Genomic DNA, 24165 nt, shown 5'->3' with positions numbered 1-24165 from the left:
TCTGGGAACACAGGTTGACAACAACTTCTCTTTTGACCACCACATTGCCACTGTGGTCAGAAAGTCCTTCTATGTGGCACATCTCATTACTAAGGGTTTTGCATCAAGGAAGAAAGAGGTCATTGTCTCCCTGTACTCTTCCCTCATTAGGCCAATCATTGAGTACAATGCCCCACTTGGCATGTATCTCAGTTGGCACCTACAACAACTGGAGAGACTACAAAAGTACCTCACAAAGAGGATCCTAGGCCTTAAACACTTGTCCTATATGGACAGACTTAAAAAACTCCAACTATTCTCTGTCTCATATCGCCTATTTAGAAGCGATCTCTGCTTGGCTTACAAAGCTATGTCTGACCCAGCTATGTTAGAAATGCTACAGTTAAAGAAATCCCAATCCCCCCACACCACATGCTCCAGAGACCTTAACCTCATTACCACAATCAACAGAACATGCGGAAGGGACAGGTTCATAACCCAGGGGCTGCCTATGCTATGGAATAGACTTCCCATACATGTCAAACAGAACACCTTACTGGCCCTATTCAACAGAAATCTTGATGAGTGGATAGGAAATAGAAAATTCACCCTGGGGATCACTCCAGTGGGTTTACTTGACAGAGGCACTGGGACCTAAGATCGGGTGGCACGATGCCATGGTAATCCTATGAGCTAGGCTTGTAAAGGCTCCAGGGCCATTAGCCTAGCACACACCTATGAACCTATAATAAATAAAAACTCAGTGGATCAGTTTGTTACTAGCCCAACTAGAAGGCAAAATATTCTAGAGTGCATACTTACAAATGTAGAGTCATCATGCACAACTCCAGCAGTAACTTCCTCTCTGATTATAGACTATAAACTAGTAACCTTTTCTCTCAGAATATCTGAAACCCCTGAAAACCAGATATCAGTATTCAAAGACTTTGAGGGTGGTAATCTCCTCAAATTTTATGATGAAATTTCTAAATTCACTTAGAACAACATCACCCCAGACATCACCTCAGCAGATAGATTCACAAAGGAGTTTTACACCCACATAAATAAATGTATAGAACTAGCGGTTCCATCTAGATCCAAATACAAGGGAAAATTTAAAAGCAAACCATCCTGGTAGTTCACCAACATAAATACAATCTACAATAAAAAGAAAAAAAAGCAATCTAAAGACCCCCAAGTCAATGAAAATATTAGGATTTTAGCTAAGAATTAAAATAAAACCACTATTAGATCTCCTAAGGTAGCCCATGAACTCAGGTTAGCATCTGAAGCCAAGGACAATTACAAATCCTTCTTTAGTTACATTAGGAAAATAAAAAATGACACAATATACAGAACTCATACTAAACAACAAAGCTTACTTGGACCCAGTGGGCATTACAAATACAGTAGCAAATACATTTAGTGCAAATTTTACTCTTGAGACAACTATACAAAGTTCTGTCATACCCATATCTCTCAACCCCCTCATCATCACTACAGAACATGCACAGAAAGTGCTATTCAGGACTAAGAACACTTTCTCCCTAAAACCAATTAACATACCCAACTGTTTATTAAAAAGTACTAAACATGCCCTGGTTTAAATTCTCCAAAAGTTACTTAGCCTAACACTAGCTAGAGGCTCAGTCCCAGAAGTAAGGAGTACAACACTGGTGATGCCAATTCATAAAGGTGGCCCTATTACCAGCATCAAAAACAGTAGGCCCGTCAGCCTGACAAGTCTAATTTTAAGGCCATGGAATGCATTATAACATCTCATTAACTTAAACATTAAACATTTCATAAGGCTGGATCTGCAACAATTTGCTTTTGTAAAAAGTACATCTTCTGTAATGATCCTGGTAAGATTTTTCAAAAATGTAACACTAGCTATTGACAGAGGCCATACTGTGCACATAGTTAATTAAATCTGGCCAAGGCATTTAACACAATTAATAAACAATGAATTACAACTCAGCCTCCTATGTGGTAAGATGACTAGCTAACTGGTTAAAAGATAGAACCCACACAATATGGGTGGCAGATGCCTGGTGTATTGAAAATGGGCTTACATGAAATTTAAAAAAATGCCATATTGTCACACTTGTAAGGCAAACCATCCCCTAGCATATAGCATTGACAATACCCCTTTTCAAAATAAAAATGTAGCTACAGACCTGGGAACATAAACTGATAACTCAGGAAATCCTTCTATTTGGCACAGCTGATCACCAAGGAAATATGATCCAGATCTAAAAATGTAATTGCCTCCCTTGTATTAAGCACTGAACAGACCGATTACAGAATACAATACCCTCTTTGGAATGTACCTCATCAGACATATTAAACAGATGCAAAGACCCGAGAGGTTCCTAATAAAGGGGATCACATGCTTAAAATGCAAAAGCTACCAGCAAAGACTACAATACTATTCCTCTTTTTTGTGTCTTTTTGTCTCCACAGAGGAGACTTAAGCCTTTCAAGCAATTAGGGGCTCAGTAGTCCTAGATCTCTTGTACCATCGCAAATCAAAAGGTCCCACAAATGCCAGAAGAAGGGATCCAAACCTGTTTCAGCAGATCAATTAAACATGGTGGAGACACAGATTCTTTATCCAGTGTCTTCTTCATCTCTGGACTAGACTCCTCAATCAGATAAAACAGTGTAATACAATATTTTTGTTCAAATGGGATTTGGATAATTGAATGAACATTCATGATTTCACCCTGGGTTTGATTGGCCTAGCCCTCCTTGACAAGGGACATACAGTAATGGTTACAAGACTCAGCAGCCTTAAACTTCCGTGGACTTCCTATGTGCAGTTCTAAAAGCCCAATTTGGTAATTTGAAATTTCATTTTGTCACCCACCATAGCTTTCTTCAGTCCTACACATATTCCTCAATTTACATATTCTTAAGAAAAAAATATTTGCAAGTGACACCTGTATGCTTCACAAAACACTGTAGAACCCTGAGAAAAATAATAAAATGGGCTTTTTGATGAAGCTGTTAATTTGCTTTGAACAGAAGGCTCTAGTCCACAACAATGAGATTGTGTTTATGACTTACCAAGACTAATATGTACCCAGAGTTGTGCTTTCTTAAGTTCAAAGGTGAGTTCGTCTCCCTGTGATCCCTCTCCATGAAGAAGAAATGCATCTCTTTGAAATGTTTTGAAATTAAATGTTATCAGATCATGTAAGGTGCTATTACTTTTCCTCTTCAGACGATATGCAATTACATCTTCCCCGTCAAATAAGGCAACAGATGGAGCTGCAAGGTATCGAGAAAATTATTATTATTGTTACAGACATCATCAACAATCTACAGCTACGAAGCAAGGCATACTATAACTGTAAGCGTGCAGTCAGTAAGCAAGGACAATAATATGGCTGATACTGCAGAGCACAGACTTCCTATGTCCATATGAATAGTCTTTGCCTCCAGTAAATAGACCTCACATGGATATAGAAATTTCAACAAAACTCTATTGGCAAAAGTGTCATTGTATGTTTGAGGAAGATTTTTAAATGTATTTCACAGCAAATTTCAGAAACAGATGTTGATACTTTCTGATTATGTTACATATGCATTTTAGAAAAGGATGAAAACTTAGACACTGAAGCAAGACTTTATGCTTTTGTCTGAAGTACACATTCTCCATGCATTAGAGTATGGTATTTTACACTGCTGTTATACAATGCTTGTTATACATGAAGTTCTGCATTCATATGATTATGGAAACAGGATGACACAGCTTTTTAAGCTGTCTGTTAGCAGTGTTCCTGCGCATATCTTATGAATTGACTTTTATTTCAAAACAAATATTCCACAGCTGCTGATTAACAGGGATTGTGCACTTGGCTCTATGCATCACAGGGGACAGGGATCATGCACTTGGCTCTATGTGACAGTGGACAGGGATCGTGCACTTGACTCTATGCATCACAGAGGACAGGGATTGTGCACTTGGCTCTATGCATCAGAGGGGACAGGGATCGTCCACTTGGCTCTATGCATCAGAGGGGACAGGGATTGTGCACTTGGCTCTATGCATCACAGAGGACAGGGATTGTGCACTTGGCTCTATGTGACAGAGTGGACAGGGATCGTGCACTTGACTCTATGCATCACAGAGGACAGGGATTGTGCACTTGGCTCTATGCATCAGAGGGGACAGGGATCGTCCACTTGGCTCTATGCATCAGAGGGGACAGGGATTGTGCACTTGGCTCTATGCATCACAGGGGACAGGGATAGTGCACTTGGATCTATGCATCACAGGTGACAGGGATCATGCACTTGGCTCTATGCATCACAGGGGACAGGGATAGTGCACTTGGATCTATGCATCACAGGTGACAGGGATCATGCACTTGGCTCTATGCATCACAGGGGACAGGGATGGTGCACTTGGATCTATGCATGACAGGTGACAGGGATCATGCACTTGGCTCTATGCATCAGAGGGGACAGGGATCGTCCACTTGGCTCTATGCATCAGAGGGGACAGGGATTGTGCACTTGGCTCTATGCATCACAGGGGACAGGGATAGTGCACTTGGATCTATGCATCACAGGTGACAGGGATCATGCACTTGGCTCTATGCATCACAGGTGACAGGGATTGTGCACTTGGCTCTATGCATCACAGGGGACAGGGATAGTGCACTTGGCTCTATGCATCAGAGGTGACAGGGATCATGCACTTGGCTCTATGCATCACAGGGGACAGGGATCGTGCACTTGGCTCTACCAGGCTGTTAGCACAACAGCTTTCAGTACATGCTGGATGTGTGGAAATGTGCACAAGGAGGAGGTTGGCTGAGGAGACAGCAGCTCTAGTGGAGTTGCCATAATGCTCAGGGAGATCCATGAAGAAAAGTATATAAAAAAAGGAAAAAATATATACAGATCCATACATGTTACCCCTGTTTTATTGAAAACAATGAAACTTTGAATGACAGAACATACTAATGTAAGTTTAACTCTGAACAGAAATAAAAACAACAAAGGTACTGGAAACCACTGTAAGGAATGTCTGTTTATTATGAAAGTTTAAAAACTTACACCAACAGGCTGCTTCAGGCAATAGGCAGCGGACAAACTAAAACATTTATAAAAGTATTTTAAAAATCACATGATCATATCCAATTATTTAATTACACCTGTTCATGCAAATATCTAAGCATTGGTTTTAAAGGGAAAGCACCATTTAAACCAAGTGGTATGTGTGCTTTCATTCTCACTATCCAAAGCATCTCTTCATACTCTGTTAACAGCTTAATATCTCCACCACACAATGAAATATAAATTACTTTTGAAATCATAAATTTGAAACTGGGAACATTTCCTTTTTCTAAAATATGTTTATATAAGGCGGTGGTTGTAACCTTGCACTTTATATCTGAAAGACGGTCACCTATCCTTTCTTTAAGTTTCCTATTTCTCATACCTATGTAATAAGCATCACAAGATTCACACTTAGCCATATAAATAATATTCTGCATTTTACAATTCCCACAAGCCTGTAACCTGAAATCCAATCCTGTAACGGGGTGTTTGAAAGTTTTTTGTACGTGTGTGTGTGTTTGTGTGTTTGTGTATGTGTTTGTATATATATATATATATATATATATATATATATATATATATATATATTTACAGTACATACAATCATTACATTTGAACGTACCCTGCTTATTACTTATAACATTAAAATAATGTTTTGGTTGTTCCTTATAACACAAGGTTAATTTAAGTGTGGTGCACCATTTATATCCAAAACTTGGTCTGCCTGTTATAACATTTTTCAACTCTGTTATGTCCTGTAAGATAAACCAATGTTTATTAATAACCTGCCTAACCATTGGAATATTCTTATTAAATGTCAACATACATCTTAACCTCTGTTCATGACTACATTTCACTGCTGATGTGGTTTCATCTGAATAATTAAAAACTCGTCTAGCAGAACTGGCTCGTTCTTGACTAACATGCTCACAGGCAATTGATGTTTTTTGTGAGAATAGCCAAGCTTATGGAAATCAACAGCCATATTATCCAACTGCTTGGCCATATTAATGTCAATGTGTTTAATGTAGCTACCCTATGCATCTGATTCTTAACTATATTTTTGAATACAAGCAGTGGGTGCATGCTCGTATGGTGCAGATAACTATTTCTTTTCACAGGTTTCCTGTACAATTCACTCTCTATATTCCCAATTACAACTTTATTAAGCATAACATCTAAATAAATAATCCTATTTGGAGAAATCTCATGTTTGAGCTTCAAAAAATTGACAGTGTTAGACATACAAACAAAAAACTTTTCAAAAGATGATTCATCTCCATTCCAAACAAGAAAAAGGTAATCTATAAATCTTCTGTAGAAGCCTATTTGACCTAAAAATTGGTTATGTGCAGAAAAAAAAATAGTTTTCTTCCTATATATACATAACTATATCTGCGTCTCTATTCGCAATGGAAGTACCCATTGCTACGCAACTTGGTGAAAAGTATTTGTCTGAAAAATGAAACATTATTTTCTAACACCAGCTATAACAAGTCACATATGAAGTGTATCCATTGTAATGGATATTGTGAAAATCTATGTAAAAACACGTGTGTTGTTTATTCCATCTTCATGCAGGACTGCTGTGAAAGAAGAATCAACATCAAGAGTAATGAGATAAGATTCGCCTGCCTTTAGACTAGGCCATAAAGTTGTAAGAATATAGCAGTATCTTTCAAAGTAACAGTAGTCTTGTCAAACCAAGGTCTTAAATGTTTTTACGAGTTCAGTTATCCATCCTCTCGCAGATACTGTTGGTCTCATTGCTGACTTCACCAGGCATTTGTGTATTTTCGGAATACCATAAATTACAGGAAGTCTAGGTGTCTTAGTTGTAAAATAGTCAAACAACTCATTACTAATTCATCCTGAATTATACATAGTACAAATAGCCGGTTTAACATTAAAGACAATGGCATTAGCATTTCTCCCATTTATATGTTTGTATTCATCTGTATTCAACAATGAATACATCTTTCACAGTAATACTAACTGTCCATGACAACCACCCCTCCACCTTTGTCTGCATTTCTACATCTGGAATTGTTGACAGACACTGTATAGCTTTTAACTATTCTAGGCTTAAATTACAGAACATACTTCGCTGTCTGGTATTATATAACTTATAACTATCTTATTCCACAGCTTTCCTCGAACACTTGTAAAATGGTATTACTGTACTGTATAAATGTACTAGAACATATTAGAGAACCTATGGTATGGTCATCATCTGCAACAAAAAGTATTTTTAAATTCAAATTCCTAATGAACTGTTTGAACTCAAGTAATGTAACTGATATATCAACATATCTAGGGGGTACAAACATTAATCCTCTACTCAAGACAAAAAGTTTATTTTCACTTAAGTTATAGCTGGAGAGATTAATTACCAGTCTCATCTCTTCATTTGGCTCCTGGCCACAGGTCATTGCATAGGTTCCTTCCCCTTCGTGTCGCTCCTTAGGCTCTTCATCCATGCCCTTCGTTTGTCCATCAGCAGAGGCTGTTCTAAATGTGAAGGAAAATCCACCGGGTCCAGTGCTCACACTCAATTACCATCCACAATAGTAGCAGGGTTGGGAACAGGTTCTGTATGACTAGAGATCAATGAACAGTTTAAAGCAGAAGTTTGTAGCTGACATAGATTTGTTGGCAGTGGAGTTTGAGGTTGAAGCAACTGAGAAGAATGCACATCTTAATGTGTGAGTGTGTATATCCTGAACCATTCGTTCAAGTAGCTCTGTTCCTGTGTGTGACTCTTGTTCATTGGGTGCCAATCTCTCTCTCAGCCAAATGAAAACATTCCCTTTGTGAAAATCAGTGAGGTCTCTACAAAGCTTCTTTTTCTTCAGTTCAATTAGCCAATTTTCAAGTATGGTTAAATGCTCCAAGGATTCATTAAACGATCTGGAGTGTTCATTTAGTTCAGTAGTGGTGACAAGATCCGAGTATACATTTTCAACAGCTACACAGAGCTCAAGTTCAGTGGGTTGGAAATAAGCTTTCAAGAGCTCCATGTAGCAAAATGAGCAGCTAAAATTGATAAGCTGCCTTCTCCTGAGTAAATCGGGATACCAATCCCTGTAAGCTGGCATTTTTAGGATCTGAAGACCTCTAGGTACTATTTTGTGATGCAAACATGCTGCAAAACGTAAGCGTTGCTACTGTTAGTACTTACAGTTCATAACAGTCCCTTCAAATTCATGTATCTTATTCTTATATGCAGAAGTTAAATCCATCTCTTGTATGATAGCAGCATTGGAGCCCATATCTTCAGATATATCAAGAGGTGGATTAGTGAGTACATCCACAATATCATCAATGCTTCATGCTGCTGTCATAACCATATTACTGGTTGAGAGAAAAGTAACAGATAGAATCCTAGGACGTATCCTATCCATGGTGACCATTCACTAGTATAAAAAGTCCAGATAAAGCAAAACAGCAGTGAAATAGCCATAAATCCAGAAACTCCAAATATGCAAAAATAAAAACAACAAAGGTACTGAAAACCACTGTAAGGAACATCTGTTTATTATGCAAATTTAAAAACTTTCACCAACAGGCTTCTTCAGGCAACAGTCAATGGACAAACTAAAACATTTATAAAAGCATTTAGATGTTATGCTTAATAAAATGAAATTGTGAATATAGAGAATGAACTGTACAGGAAACCTGTAAAAAGAAATAATTATCTGCACTCTACAAGCATGCACCCACCATTTGTATTCAAAAATATAGTTAAGAATCAGATGCATAGGGTAGCTAGATTAAACACATTGACATTAATATGGCCAAGCAACTGGATAATATGGCTGTTGATTTCCATAAGCGCATAAGTGTGGCTATTCTCACAAAGAAACATCAACTGCCTGTGAGCATGTTAGTCAAGAACGAGCCAGTTCTGCTAGACAAGTTTTTAATTATTCAGATGAAACCACATCAGCAGTGAAATGTAGTCATGAACTCAGGTTAAGATGTATGTTGACGTTTAATAAGAATACTCCAGTTGTTAGGCAGGTTATTAATAAGCATTGGTTTATCTTACAGGACATAATAGAGTTGAAAAATGTTATAACAGGCAGACTGAGTTTTGGATATAAAGAGTGCACCATACTTAAACAAACCTTGTGTTATAAGGAACAACCAAAACATTATTTTAATGTTATAAGTAATAAGCACGGTACCTTCAAATGTAATGATTGTATGTACTGTAAATATATATATATATATATATATATATACACACACACACACACACACACACACACACACACACACACACACACACACACACACACACAAAAAAAAAACTTTCAAACACCCTGTTACAGGATTGGATTTCAGGTTACAGGCTTATGGGAATTGTAATAAGAAGAATATTGTTTATATGACTAAGTGTGAATCTTGTAATGGTTATTACATAGGTATGAGAAATAGGAAACTTAAAGAAAGGATAGGTGACTATCTTTCAGATATAAAGTGCAAGGTTTCAAACAACTCCTTATATAAACATGTTTTAGAAAAAGGAAATACTCAGTTTAAAATGTATGATTTTAAAAGTAATTTATATGCCATTGCTTGGTGAAGATAAGTTGGTAACAGAGAATGAAGAGATGTGTTGGATATTGAGAATAAAAGCACACATACCACCTGGTTTAAATGGTCCTTTCACTTTAAAACCAATACTTAGATATTTGCATGAACAGGTGTAATTAATTAATTGGATATGCTCATATGATTCTTAAAATGCTTTTATAAATGTTTTAGTTTGTCCATTCACTGTTACCTGAAGAAGCCCGTTGGCGAAAGTTTTTAAACTTGCATAAAAGAAAGACTTTCCTTACAGTGGTTTCCAGTACCTTTATTGTTTTCATTTTTACATTTTTGGAGTTTTTGGATTTACGGCTATTTCACTGCTGTTTTGCTTTAACTTCCAACAGAAGTTTAGACATTTGAAATTTCTGCATAAGAGAACTCACTTCGCAACTACTGAAATACATGCCACCATGCATGAGGATCTGCTGTGCCCTCACCCTGCCTTCTCCTTGTGCACATAACTGCACGCCACTATGCATGAGGACCTGCTATGCCCTCACCCTGCCTTCTCCTTGTGCACATACTTGCACACTACCGTGTATGAGGACCTACTATTCCCTCACCCTGCCTTCTCCATGTGCACATACTTGCACACTATCATGTATGAGGACCTGCTATGCCCTCACTCTGCCTTCTCCTTGTGCACATACTTGCACATGACCATGCATGAGGAGCTGCTGTGCCCTCACCCTGTCTTTTGCTTGTGCACATACTTGCACACCACCATGTATGAGGATCTGCTGTGCCCTCACCCTGTCTTCTCCTTCTGTACATGTAGAGTTTTCCGGGTCTATATCAGAACAAAGAAAGCGCATATGTGCGACTACATAAAAGTCGACACATAATATGCAAAACCTATAAATAACAAACAGCCACATAATCAAATTTTTTCCTAGGGAAAAAATTCATGTGGCCGTTCAGAAAAAATAAAAATTAAAAACCATTATCAGGTGGGGGACTTTGCCCCCCACTCCTCCCAATGTGGGGGGCTGTGCCCCCCACAACCCCTAACTAAATATACCAACTCCGAGATCGCACTATAGCGAAGAAAAGGCAACTCCATGTAGTTGGCCAACTACCTCCTTGCACCCTGTGACATATTCATCGAATCGCTTAAATGCAGTTCGATGAATATGTGCCGCTCTTTATGTATTTGCTCAAAAGCAGTTTTGTGCTTCTAATATAGACCCGAATTTTCCCATACTTGCTTAGCCCTTTAGCTGCTTATTACATGCAGTGCATTCACATTGTAGCATAAATACAACATATGTGGTCTATTTTGCTTATGTTTAGTAACAGACCAGCCTTTACCAGCCAGCTTCATACTACTGAATAGATATCAAGACAGGTTAAAGCAGTTTGGGTACTTAACTATTTCTCACTCTGTTTGGTCTTCCTACCTCAAATGACTCTCACATGTCTAACCTTCTGCCTATATTCAATTATTATACCCATCTGACCCACTTATAAACAAAGTAATAATAGACATAGGTGGGGTGGGGTCTGCTGGAGTTTTCTTCTATGTTGATAAAAGAGGCTTTTTTGACATAAAACTCTAGCTTCCACAATCAATCCAATATGGAACATATCATATGGGGAGGCATGCTCATGCTACCCCCACCTGCATGACTGCAAGTCAATTCACCAGTCAGTGCTTGGCAGCAAATGGGATTTTGGGCTAGGTTCCTCAACTGGGCTGCATGCCTAGCAACAAATTATTTTCCTGGCAATAGTCATTGGTCTCCATCATGGCTAACCATGTGGCAAATGTCTGCGCACTCTCCCTCCAAGTAATGAAAGCAGGCTATGACTTCCAAGTCCTTACCACCCCACTAGCAGGCTGGCATCTGATCCTTGATCAATGGTGGCACAGGTGGGCTACCCACCTCATACACCAGTGGGCCTGCTAATTACTAAACATTCTTAACTGTAAAGGCCCTTAAAGTTCCTTGAGTTTAATTAGTTATATCTATCACTATAACAAAAAAATGCCTTTCTCTTTCTTCTTTCAAATTATTTTTCAGATTGCAGTGAGTACTCTTCCATTCTTCCAACTGTTTCTTTTGAACATTTCAGTTTTAATGTCCATTTTAAAACAGAAAAGGAAACGATCAGACATAGACAAATAATAATCTAGATTGATGTCTACATGCATCCAGACATGAGAGAAGGAAGGAATTTAAGACTTAGTCTTATATGCTAGTCACTATACAGAACTTAAATGTTAACCAAATACTTATTACTTAAAACTAATTTATTACCTAAGACAGAAAACTTACTGTATGAGCAGCCATAAGCTTCTACTCTGAGACCAATTTTTCCTTGTGGGTTCCAGGAAACAGGAACAAAACGAAGGTACTGAGCGATAATCGGGTAGTAAAGTCTGTGATGCACAACTCCATCTGTGTTTAAATTCCCTGCAAATGTCTTTCAAAAAGTACATTAAGTTTACATTTTTTCTAAAACAAAACCAAAACAGGTACAGTATACATAATATTAATTGCAAGCAAGACACCAGACATTAATGAAAAGAATGTACCATTCTCTCATTTCCCACAATAACTTCACAGCTCACTCCTACAGGTTCATGCCTCCCTAGTAAGCTGCAGGTGTACCTGGATTTCTAGTAAGATAAGTAATAATCTGTCTCAGCAGTAGGAAACGAATGGTACTGTCCTGTGTGCCTAAGATGATATGTTCCAAGGAATGGCTTAGAGTAAAATTTCAGTTCACATCTCCTGCTTTTTAAACATAATCATGACATGCACTCAATGCAGGTGACCTTGGTAATAATATATTACATATTCCAAACACAGATTACAATAAACTGGGTACAGTGCTGAGAAAAGAGATGCATTTAAAGGATGTGAAAAATTCAGTGGATTACATCAGTAGTTGTGCAGACAGGGATGAATTAGTACTGAACCCTGGTATGTGCTGAGTTACAGCCACGAGAAAAACAAAAACGGTACTTTTAAAGCTCTCTGAGGAACAAATGAGGCATGGCACTCAGTAATGAAGATTTATGGATTATGAGAGAGAAAAACACTCACACATTCTGCATTTAATGAAGCCTACTGTATAATAATCAGATAAACTCAGCCTTCAACCCTCTAACTGAGTCTGCATATAATGCAGAAATTAGATACGGTTTTAACTCCCAGTTCTGCACACAAAGGGAACATATTCTATCTATGTGATATGCTCAATCTCAAGAATCAAGTTTTTTTTTCTTCTTGAGGTTGGTCAGGGTAAGAATACACAGGTACAAACAATGCTACTTCCTGTATATTGTCCTAGTTTCTACTCATAGCTCACTACCACATCTCATTATATTATCTTGCCTATAGATTATGACAATAGCTCTTGTTGCAGACTACTGTTATAAGTGATAATTATAAAACCCTACTAAGCAATGAAACAAACTTTGTTTTCTGCTAATATATGTAGGTTGGTTTTATATAATATGTAAAATACATAACTTTGACTGACTTGTCATTGTATGCCGCGTACAGCTGACAGAGTTGTTTAACTCAGTCAGTAAAATGTAGCAAATAAATAGGTAATGTGCTAGAGGCTAGAGCACATAAGTTAGTAGACTGCAACAAATACTGGTGAAGTTCTATATTTTAACATTGCTACGTCCTTGGTATAATACTTTGGCAGGGTAGAGTCATGAATACGCGATAATGATGTGGTCACCATAAATAGGTGACAGTATTAGAAAAGAAGGGATGCAAAGTGAATCTGCTAAAATACTACGGGATTAAAGGAGTTGTCTTATAAAGATCAAATGCGGCTGCTTGGCTGGGTCTTTATTGTTTTAGCAGATGGTGTGGAACATAAGGAAACTTCACAGAGCTGCTAGTGATGCAGATTTGTTGGAATGTGTTATCTGAAGGTTTGCAGTGAAGATAATGTTGACAAACAATATCATAAACAACTCAATACACAGTACGACAGATGACAACAGGAAAACTGATTCAGTGAAAGGGTGATTAAACTGCTGCAATGCACTGCCTGAAAATATCAACAGTTGAAAAGGCTTTTACTGTCTTAATGGAGTAGGCAGACAAGCATATGAAAGAGAAGACAGTTTTGGCATTGTACCACTGGGTACTACTACCAGTTCATGTCCTATTCAAAACCATTTTAAAGTATGGCAAACATGAATAACCACTAGCCTGCATGTAGTCAAACAAAAAGAATAAAGAGCTGTTCTAACATTGGCTTTAGGTGTAGTCCTTTCCCTGATGAGTGAAATATCGCATTACTCTCACAAGACTCAAAATAGATAAAAGTACAAATATCACTACAGTATCATACAGAGAATTATAAAAGTGCCATCATGCATAATAAAATTGCTCTTATCTTGTAGTCCTGTTAACATCACATGGAGAATGACATTAAAACATATTTACCAGACACTGCACTGACTGTTATAAGCATCAACACAAAGGTACTAATTCCAGCTGGGATTCATAAAGTCCTTGCACCCTTGCACAAGATGAAAATATGTGTGTGTTTTGTGTAGAAAGGATTGGACTAACCTGTGATCCATAGTAATACATGTCCCTGGATAGGAATAAACAGCACAAACTATCACCATTGAGTACTATGCTCATCAATGTGCTGTGTGTGTGTGTGTGTGTGTGTGTGTGTGTGTGTGTGTGTGTGTGTGTGTGTGTGTGTGTGTGACAGAGAGCCTGTCAGAGGGCATATGATATACCTGCTGTGTTTAGGATTCACTAAGTTGGATATTGACATACAATAGAAGCCAGTTAAACACAGTGGAATATTTGCATATAGAAGATTCATGTGGTCCCTGCAGTGCCAGAAAAGTGTGAGTCCTGAGGCCCTTGTGAACAGAACAGGATGAGCAGGTAGGGTATAAAGCACTAGCCATCACCATGGCATAGGGTGATAAAACCCTGAATATGTCTCAAGTGACCTAGGTTTGATTAGCGTCTTGGGTACCTGAGGCACTGACACTGGGGGTACACTTGGAGCACATGCTAAGTTTCAGTTTCCCTGGTGGAGAACAGGAAAATAACTGTAAAATGTTACTTGAGCATGGGTGGAGTATCCTGCTGTTATCAGCCCCTTGTGGAAGTGAGGAGTCATTCATGGGGTGTTACCAGGCATGCACAGGATGAGGAAATAAACAGAAAAAAAATACTCCCACAGCAGCAGCAGCAGGAGTGTAATGCTTTTCAAGGATGCCTCAAGCTCCTCGCTGGCTCCAACCCTAATCAGGGCAGCACTGGGGGAGGTAGCTGGGTTAGATAGATCTGGCAATCAAGGAAAGGCACTAGAGTCAACTGATGGTTAGCTGTCTGGGAGAAAAAGAGAGACAAAAGAACAGTGTCCTGCCAATGATATTACGACATTATAATTGCCAAACATACTAGCCTGTTCATCACACCACAGCACTAGTACTGCTGAGAAATACTTATGTTGCTTAATAACCCCATATTAATGCAGCAATAGGTTAATGAGCAGCTTGAGCAAGTTTTTTTTATAAATAATTTATTAGTATGTGCTTTTGTCTAATGTAATGGAGGTATTTGGTGAAGACAGGTGGAGTATGTATGCCAGTAGCATGATTATACTTAGTATGGTGCCTTCTACGGATGGGTATACAAAGGGGTCATCAGATGTATGTAGGCATGGATGGCTCTGTGGACAGGACTGCAGATTAAATGGGGAAGACAGTTATGCCATGAGGGTGCCAGACGCAAGACTGAGGATGAGTGAGGACCTGTTATTATTTCTGTCTTGATGGCACTGATACAGCTTCTGAGCCGGGGAGCATGCCACAGTTCAGGCATGGTCAGAATGGGGATGAAGGGGATTATAATTATAAAACAAAGTGTCAGACATGTGGTGGGTGACTCTGGAGTATATCTTAATCCAACATGCCTCCTTTATACACACTAGCAGTACAGATGCCCAGTACACAAATATGGGGCTATGCCACTATGACTAAATTATAATTTATTACTCTTGCTCTACATAGCATGGTATTCAGTGCACCAATCAACTATACTGTAAACTGATATTAAATGATTCAGAATTCTTTGTTAAACCTAGATGCCGTCTTTAAACATGACCTTCTGTGTCTATGTACTTAAAGCAATGGTACTCCATGGTTGTCAATTACATTCTTAAAAACCAGTTACTGCGTCTGTATAAAGGAAAACTTTCAATAATGCTGACTTAAAACAGTGATGGCTACTTGTAGCATGCAATGCTAATTAAAGCATCAATAGTATAACTGGCAGTTATATTCCTTGTGCATGCATAATATCCATGTACTATGTATGCTTTAAGTAATCATTGCTAGCTTTTACTCCAAAATGAGCTTCCACCACAAAAGGTATATCACAAAAGTTCTGATAATATGTTGATGAAAAGAGCCAAAGACTGGACAAATGGAAATATTTATTAGTAAAAATGAAAAAAATGGTAAAGTGCTTTAAAAAAATGACCAATAAATCCAAGAAGACACTGGTAAGGCAGGCTGGATATCAGTCAAGAAAGATTTATTGTTGACACCAAAGCACACTGACAAAAAGATAACATCCACACTGACAAAAAGATAAAATCCTCACAAACGCTTTAACTTTTTTCACCGAGTTTTGTCTTATAACTTCATCAGATGAGCATACCAACAGTTAAAATCTTTTTTTAACATATGCATAAGCATAAATCCGTGTGGAGTGAACCTTAAATTAGATTTACAACAGTTCACTGTTCATAGTGTAGCTGCCATCTAACATTTGAAAAGAAGCCAGATGAAACTGAAGAAGGTTAATGATCTCACGGACTCAGTCTCCTATCACTGGAAGTGATGAATATTTCAGTTTGACAGCACATGTGCATCTAATCATCTCTCATCATTTTCTAAACAACTTACTACTTGTATTTCTACTCTGTGTTTAGAACACATCCCAAACTTTACCAAATGAAGAAGGCAAGGGTGAATCTTTCAGTAAGGTCAGACTGGCTGGTATCAGTATTATACATCTATTTTATTTGTATGAAAATATAGTTAAGAGACTATTTGCACTGTAAATCAGTATATTTCGCTGTTGCAAACTATTGCATTCGGTTCCTCTTCTACTTACTGGTATGTCATAATACAATGTTGGCTATTCTCCATGAAAGATCCCAGATGGTTGAAGTGGTTGTTACCTGGTCTGATTGTTATTGTTGTTTCCGTCTTACATCTTTAGTGTCAAACCCAGTATACAAGCGGAATTATCTGTAGGATTGTGTAGTGATGGTTACAATAACTTGTGTGATGATGTGAGATAGCACCAGCTATGCCAGAGACAGTAGGGCAGTGCATGTTTAACATATGCCAGCATAGCTAGCTGGAGTTTTGTAAAGAATTTTATGTCATTTGTATATCAAACTGATTTGCATAGATGTTTGTGTTAAAAAAATTATTTGTAAAGTTGCATGTGTAAAAAAATGTATCAACAGTGGTTCCTGCTTTACAGAAAAGAAATATGCATTTATATCAGACTACACTGTTGTAACTGAATATGTTAACACATGTGTGCTACATCAGTGCTGGATCTTGGTTCAGCTTCTAGTCAGGGGGGTAGTGTGGGAACCACAGAGTCAGGTATCCAGATGTGATGTCATTCTTTAGCCAACTCTGAAATTGCATTTAGATATTAGTGAGAGATGTGATAGTGACACTCAGCAATCTGTTATTGGAACTGACAACAAAGACACTCATCCATTTCATCTTGCCTTGCTCTAGCAAGTAAGTAGGGAATAGTAATTTCTTCGGTCAGTTAGGAAAATGGTAAGACTAGTTAAATATTGTTTTTCTGTATCTGTTTAATTCTTTCCATCTGTGTTATTTTTTATATTTCCTGCGAACTGAAACTCTAGTGTTTATTGTAAATAGAGATTCAGTATTTCCATGTTTTCTATTTTATGATATATTATTAAATACATCCATACCTTTCATTGTGACTGATCTTTTTGAAAATAATTTAACCTTTGAGAGTAATTGCATTTATTTGGTGAAAATGTGGGCTTCATGCTCCTGAAAGAAAGTCTTGCCACTGGGTTAATACTACTATGTGTACAGGTATTCATTTTACTAAGAGTAACTGGGTACCCTGGTAAGAGCCTTAAAATAGCTGGCTGGTGGCAGTGAATCTACCTTATAGTCTGGGCAAGAGGGGGCATTACTGGTAAATCTGTGCCAGCCATTCCCAGGTGTGTGTGTGTGTGTGTGTGTGTGTGTGTGTGTGTGTGTGTGTGTGTGTGTGTGTGTGTGTGTGTGTGTGTGTGCGCGCTCGTGCGCGAGTGCAAATCAAATCTCAAGGAGAGTACATGTCAGTTACTTGGAACAGGGACACAGAGCAATGGTTTCTGCAAAGAGAAAGGTGGAGTCTTATTTGGGGCCTGGACAGGAAAACCCAACCCCAGGATTGGAGTGTACTCCCTGTGTGCTCTTAAGTGAAATTGTGCTTGGTGCAGAGAGCTGCATCTGAAAATACTGTGTGTATCCATTTTTGTTCTAACTGAACATTCTCCACCAGAGTCAGTGGTGAGGATTGAGGCTCCTTGATTACTGGACCAGAGTAGGGACATCACAACTTGTTTTCACATTCCTGAAAACAACTCATGAAAACAATTTACACATGCATGTTATAAGTTGCTATCACCATGCATTCTATTTCTACTTCCCTAATTAAAATGTTTTTCCTACACAGTAAAACTTAACCTGTAACAGCATAGATATTAATCAGATATTGGTCTGGCTGATCATTCCATCCTTCTCTCCAAACATTCTGTACTTAAAAGGCAGCAAATTAGGTAGATAAGTTTAAGCTCTTTGCAGGAGGCGATGATAAACTAAGGAGAATCACACATTCTGACATAAGCTCCTGTAGCTGAAAAATGCTGCTGATAGTTCCAGTTTATTGCTACATAATCCTGGTAATGTACTAAATCTATATAGTATTTTCATGAGTGGTACCAATTTTTCCACAAAAACTGAAATATATAACCTCAAAACAATGTTCAGCTTGTGGACGGACTCTCCCATTGAAATAAATATTTTAGGTGACAACTCATGAAATACATTTCGGGCAGTACTACTCCCACCAGCCACTCTGTACTTTAAAGGGAATTAATTATGATTTTTTTTTTGCTCTTAAAGCAAGTTTTTCAGTGTAATAATGTAATTTTGGTGTTAGTGATTGAGTTATTGGTCACATGCACATGTCTGTCATCAGATCTGAGGAAGTGAGAAGAAGAAGTCTGTGGTGACGCAAAAAAAGAAAAGGTGCACCTAAGTAATGAGGAGCTGCTTTCTTGTGAAAAAAAAATCAATGCTCATTTAGGTAGCTCTGGAAAATATACACAGTACTTTGGAATATGGCTGACCACAAATGAAATTTGCTACATCGATATACCGCCAAATTCTTCAACCTGCACCAAACAGCAAATGTAAATACTCTAAAAAATCTCGAGCCCTCAGAAATATATCTATAATACTTTATTAAGGTAGCAACTAATATGAAGACAGACCAGTTTCACTAATCTTAGCATCATTATTGTCATTTGATATAGACATACATACAAGAGTGTAACTAATATGCTCAACTACACATCTAGTTAGCCAGTTAGTTGTCTTTTCAGCTTTTTCCCGGTAAGGGGTCGCCACAGTGGAACTCTGGTCTGCTAATGATTGGCAGTAGACTTTTACGAAACACCGAGGTGCCAGCTCGACGCCCAACCTTTAACAAAGGCACGCCCATTTATGCACGCATGTCTTTCAAACGCTACCCAACTGCGGGGAGGACATGCAAACTCCGCACAGAAGGCACTCCCAAGCCACGCCGAGAATCGAACGGGAGAACCTCTTGCTGTGAGGTAAGAAAGCTACCGTCATACCACCGCGGCATTTAGTTAGCCAGTTAGTAATGATTTGAAAAAGAGTGAATGCATGGATGTGAAAACTCTCTTTAGTGCAATCTTGACAAGTTAACTTCACTTATGTTTTATACTGGATATGTGATAGTGCAATGGTATTGTTTTCATTCATTTTGCATCACCTTTGCTGGTATTTATTGTTTTTCATGTAATTCTGTCAATGCTGGCACAATATGAATGCTGGCAAAAGGTGTATTACTGTTTAGAGGTAGTTGTAGTAAGGCTGAAGGTAATACTTGCTGGGGAGATTTGGCGGTTTGCTGGGTAAATTTGGGGATGTCTGTGTTATGCAGGCTGTTGAAGTTGTATGAGACTAAGTTGCAGTAAGGGTTGGGAATATACCCTTTCTTTGTTACTGTGCAACCTCAGAGTTGGTATATATAAAGGGGGGGTGAGAGTGAAGTTGGCTTGCTTTCTTGCAAAAATACTGTTCTTAGATAAGCAGGAGTCTTTATTGTGTAATACGTTAAATCTCTGGTAGTGGAGGTTGATGAGCTTACAAAAGGGTATTGCAAGTCTACAGCTAGTGTGGTTTGGCTTTATTGGCCTGAATACACCAGTAATAACTAAAATGTAAAAAAGGTTAAAAGCTATGGGCATTCAAAAGCCATGTAGCTGAAACAAAGGTATGTCTTTCAGGGGTCTTTTACATATATCCAGGGATCTCCACTACCAGAAGTTTAAGGTATTAGACAGTGAAGACTTTAGCTTAGCTGGGTCTTTCTTGATGTTTTTATTTTATGGGTCTTTCTAAAAAGGTTGACTTACCACATAGTTCAACAGCATATTAATGAACCCACAAGTAAGAATTTTAAAAAAAAAAACTGAAGTGCTACAAAGATGAAGTCTAGCAGATTGAACAGCAGTCTATAAGTCTAGAGAATGCAGTCACCATTGTACAGCAGGATACATATCACCCAACTATGGGGGAAATGATGAGTACCATGCCAGGTGTCCTTGAAAATGTGTATTCAACATCAGTTTCATAAAGGGGGGAGTCCCACTAATAGATGGTTACATATATTATTTGGAAAAGAAACACAAGAAAGAAAATATTGGGCTTGTTGCCTAAAACTGAAAAAGAAGTACAAATGTCATGCTATTAATGAGACTACTGTGAAGGGTGAACAACTGAGGAACTCTGTCGCTGATCACCTTTATTCAGACCCTGGTGATGAACAAAGGTATGTGGAGTGTGCTGAACAAAAGAAGATAGCATGATTTTTCCTGTCACGTACTATGCCCGGTAATAGACAATGTCATGGTGGGAGTGTCTTTAGACAGTGCAGTAGCAATGCCTAACAGAAAGGCATTATTACAGCAAGTGCATGAGATAAATTATTATAATTTAAAATTATATATTTATATAAATATAAATAAAAAAATTACATAATATACCTTTATAAATTATCTCAAATTATCTGTGGAACGATCCCAGTTATTCTCATTAGGGGTAATATATAATTATTGATCATGGGATGGGTAAGGCCAATCTCAAAGTAAATGGTTAATTCAAGCACAAAAAAGGGAAACTAAATAGGCTTAAAATGGCCTGCAAGAATAGCTAACCTAGTACTCACCTATGAACTTGTGAATCTATAAGAAGAAAGCACCTCATAGCTAGAGTAGGCCAGGAGATATCTTTAGAAAACCTTAATGTTTCTGATTTCAAGTTATGACTTGTGAATTTGTAGTGATTCAAAATCTGTCCCATCTCAGCAAAGCTACTGTTTGGCTGATTGACAGTATATTTTAAACCAAAGATGCCATTTGTCACCAACTCTACATCATACATGGATTTGTAAAATACTATGGAACATGTCTAGAAGGTCTCCTAAGGCTTACAGTTATTTATGGCAATGGATCTTCAACTTGATAAGTAGTCGCCATTTGTTGGCCGAGGGCCACTTGTGATTTGCGAGTTTAAAATATCCCCTACCAAAAGTATGTCTACCAATATAAATGGGGCTGTTTCAATGCGCTGTTTATTTCAATTCAGCCAGAATGAAGAAAGATGAACTCTTTAGGATTGGCACCACTCTATGCAAATGTGTTACGTTTCAGCTATCAGTTAACAACTCATTGCTCTGTCATTCCTGGATGAGAAGGATGTACTGCCAGAGTTTAACACTTTGTGTAATACATTCCTTATTGAAGTTAAATAAAGTACAACTTAGTAAATAAACTAACCAGTAGTTGTTCATATGATCACTGCTGCAATATGCTAAGCTATATGGGTAAATTACGATAGCTTATAATATCTAATAAGTGAAAAGGGAAGGGAACAGTAGCCCCTGGCGAATGGTCCAGGCAAAGCCTGACCTAGACCTGGAAAAGGCATCTAGCTTCTAGTGCTTTATAAAGTATTTACTGAGGACCAAGTTGTTTCTAGACTACTCCTACAATCCCATCCTTTCCAGAAAACCATATATGAAGCCAAGGTCCCAGTAGAATGAGCCTTGACCCTGCCTGGAATAGTTTTCTTGTGGTGGGAGTACCAAATAGCCTGACACCACTTCTTGACAACAGTTTGCTTTGACACAGGTTGCCCTTTCTTCTTACCTTCACTAGAAAAGAACAATTGATTGGAAGTTCTGAATGATTTTGTTCTGTCAAAATGGTACCTAAGTTGTCTGTGGATATCAAAAGTACAAAGTAGAAGATGGATAGTTTCACACAAAAGAAGGATTAGTTCTCAAAGAAACCCTGTCCTTGTAGAAAATGAGAGAAGATTCATCCACGATATAAGCTTGCAACTCAGATACTCTTCTTATAGATGTCAGAACAATCAGCAAAATTGTTTTCCATGTTAAGAACCTCAAGTCATACAGGTCAGCTGGTTTAGCTGGAGCAAGTGTTAGTAGCTCTAACACAAAATTAAGACCCCAAGGAAGAGCGACCGGTTTCTTGGTAGTCTCTTCTGTAAAACCCCTTTCAAAAACATTCTGAGATGAGAATGCAAGAATGCATTAAAAGAGGGAGATCCATGGACAGACATGCTAAAATGACCAACAAATGAACCTTGATGTAGGAGGATAGCAGAGCATAGGAAATTAACTCATTAAAATATGACAAAATGAGACCCAAATGGGTGCTGGTTATTTTTATAGACACCAATCAGAAAACATTTTCCATTTGCTAATATATATGATTTTCTTGCTTCCATTAGTATCCGCTGCATGTTCTCAGTAAACAGGTGCCTAAAAGGTATTAAGACCCTATCATCTAGGCAGTCAGTTGAGGTTGTTTGGGATCAGGAGGTATCAAACACTTCTGTTCTTGTGTGAGTAGCTCCAGTCTGTCTGGTAGCTTGTGGTAATTGCCACTGGTCATTTCCAAAAGAAGGGAAAAACACTGTTGTTTGGAACAGAAGGAAGTCACCAAAATGATTTTGGGGGATGCTTTCTGAATCTTCAGAAATACCCCGGATATCAATGGAAAGGGTGGAAAAATATACCAGAACATTCTTGTTGATTTTAAAGAAAAGGTATCCGTCTTCCAGGCCCTCTAGCATGGAGTCCTAGAGCAGAATTTTGCCAGCTGATTGTTCAGTGAGGAGGGAAATGGTCAACTTGAGGAACTCCCCACAGATAAATTAAATTTTGTAAGACCCCCTGATCTAGTTTTGATTCATGGATGTCTGCTTTTGTCCTGCTCAGCTTGTCTGCCACATAGTTTTGCTCTGACAGAATGTAGGAAGCCTGTAGAGTGAGATTGTGCTGTAAAGCTATATCCCAAGCTAACATGGCTAGTCTGCATAAAAGGTAAGATCTGGTCTCTCCCTTGCTTGTTTATGTACCACAACACTGTGGTATTGTCTGTAATCACTGGAAGACGTCCTAGGGACCACAGGTGATTCAGAGAGTTGAGAGGCAGTTAAGAGTTAGCGTCTATTTTATGTTTATGTACTTTGGTCTGTCTTTGTTTTCCCAGAGTCCTTGCCCTTTTATCTCCCTTGAAACTGCTCCCCTGTGATGACTGACTGCTTTGAAGCAAGAGGGGAGAATGGGAGACCTGGATTCAGGGATATTTGATGTCTCCACAAAGTACTTTCTCTTTTTACAGGCCCCTAAACTGTAATTTGAAAAGATAAATGGTGGTGGTCGTGGGACCAATGAGACTTCAGATACTGCGGTCATTCTCATGTGGAGTCTTGCAAGAGGTATCATGAGAATCATGGATGCCATGACATAATCATGAGGTATCACTTGTAGTGACCAAAACCTGACTGGAAAAGCTATGAAATTTATATAAATATATATATATTTGTTTCTGTGGAAAAAAGGATTTATGTACTGAGGTGTTCAGCATACACCCCGGGAACACAATCCTGTCTGATGGAGTCAAAAAAGACTTTTGAATGTTATCATGGAATCCCAGCCTGTGTAGGAGATCTCTTACCCAAGTGAGAGATTTCTGATACTTTGAAAAAGAATCTACAAAGATAAGCAAGGTGTCTAAATATGGAAAAATGTGGATAACCTGTAGCCTGCAATCATCTATGATGGTAGATAGGCACTTTGCGAACACTCTTGGAGC

The 24165-nt window shown here is 38.3% G+C and overlaps 1 protein-coding gene across 1 annotated transcript in view; it reads right to left on the bottom strand.

Annotated features, from left to right (window-relative positions):
• Positions 1-24165, bottom strand: part of CNTNAP1 (contactin associated protein 1) — a 941217-nt gene that overhangs the window by 541473 nt on the left and 375579 nt on the right. The window contains exons 4-5 of the mRNA XM_044054679.1: positions 11937-12084; positions 3052-3255 (exon numbers count right to left, since the gene is read on the bottom strand). Coding sequence (XP_043910614.1) covers positions 3052-3255; positions 11937-12084 — 352 coding nt within the window. The remainder of the gene's footprint in view (positions 1-3051; positions 3256-11936; positions 12085-24165) is intronic.

Source organism: Protopterus annectens, chromosome 13.part0 (genome assembly GCF_019279795.1).
Source record: "Protopterus annectens isolate FY-2018-M chromosome 13.part0, PAN1.0, whole genome shotgun sequence".
Classification (NCBI taxonomy): Eukaryota; Metazoa; Chordata; order Ceratodontiformes; family Protopteridae; genus Protopterus; species Protopterus annectens.
Note: the sequence above shows the minus strand (reverse complement) of the source record. Positions and strands in the feature narration are given on the sequence as shown.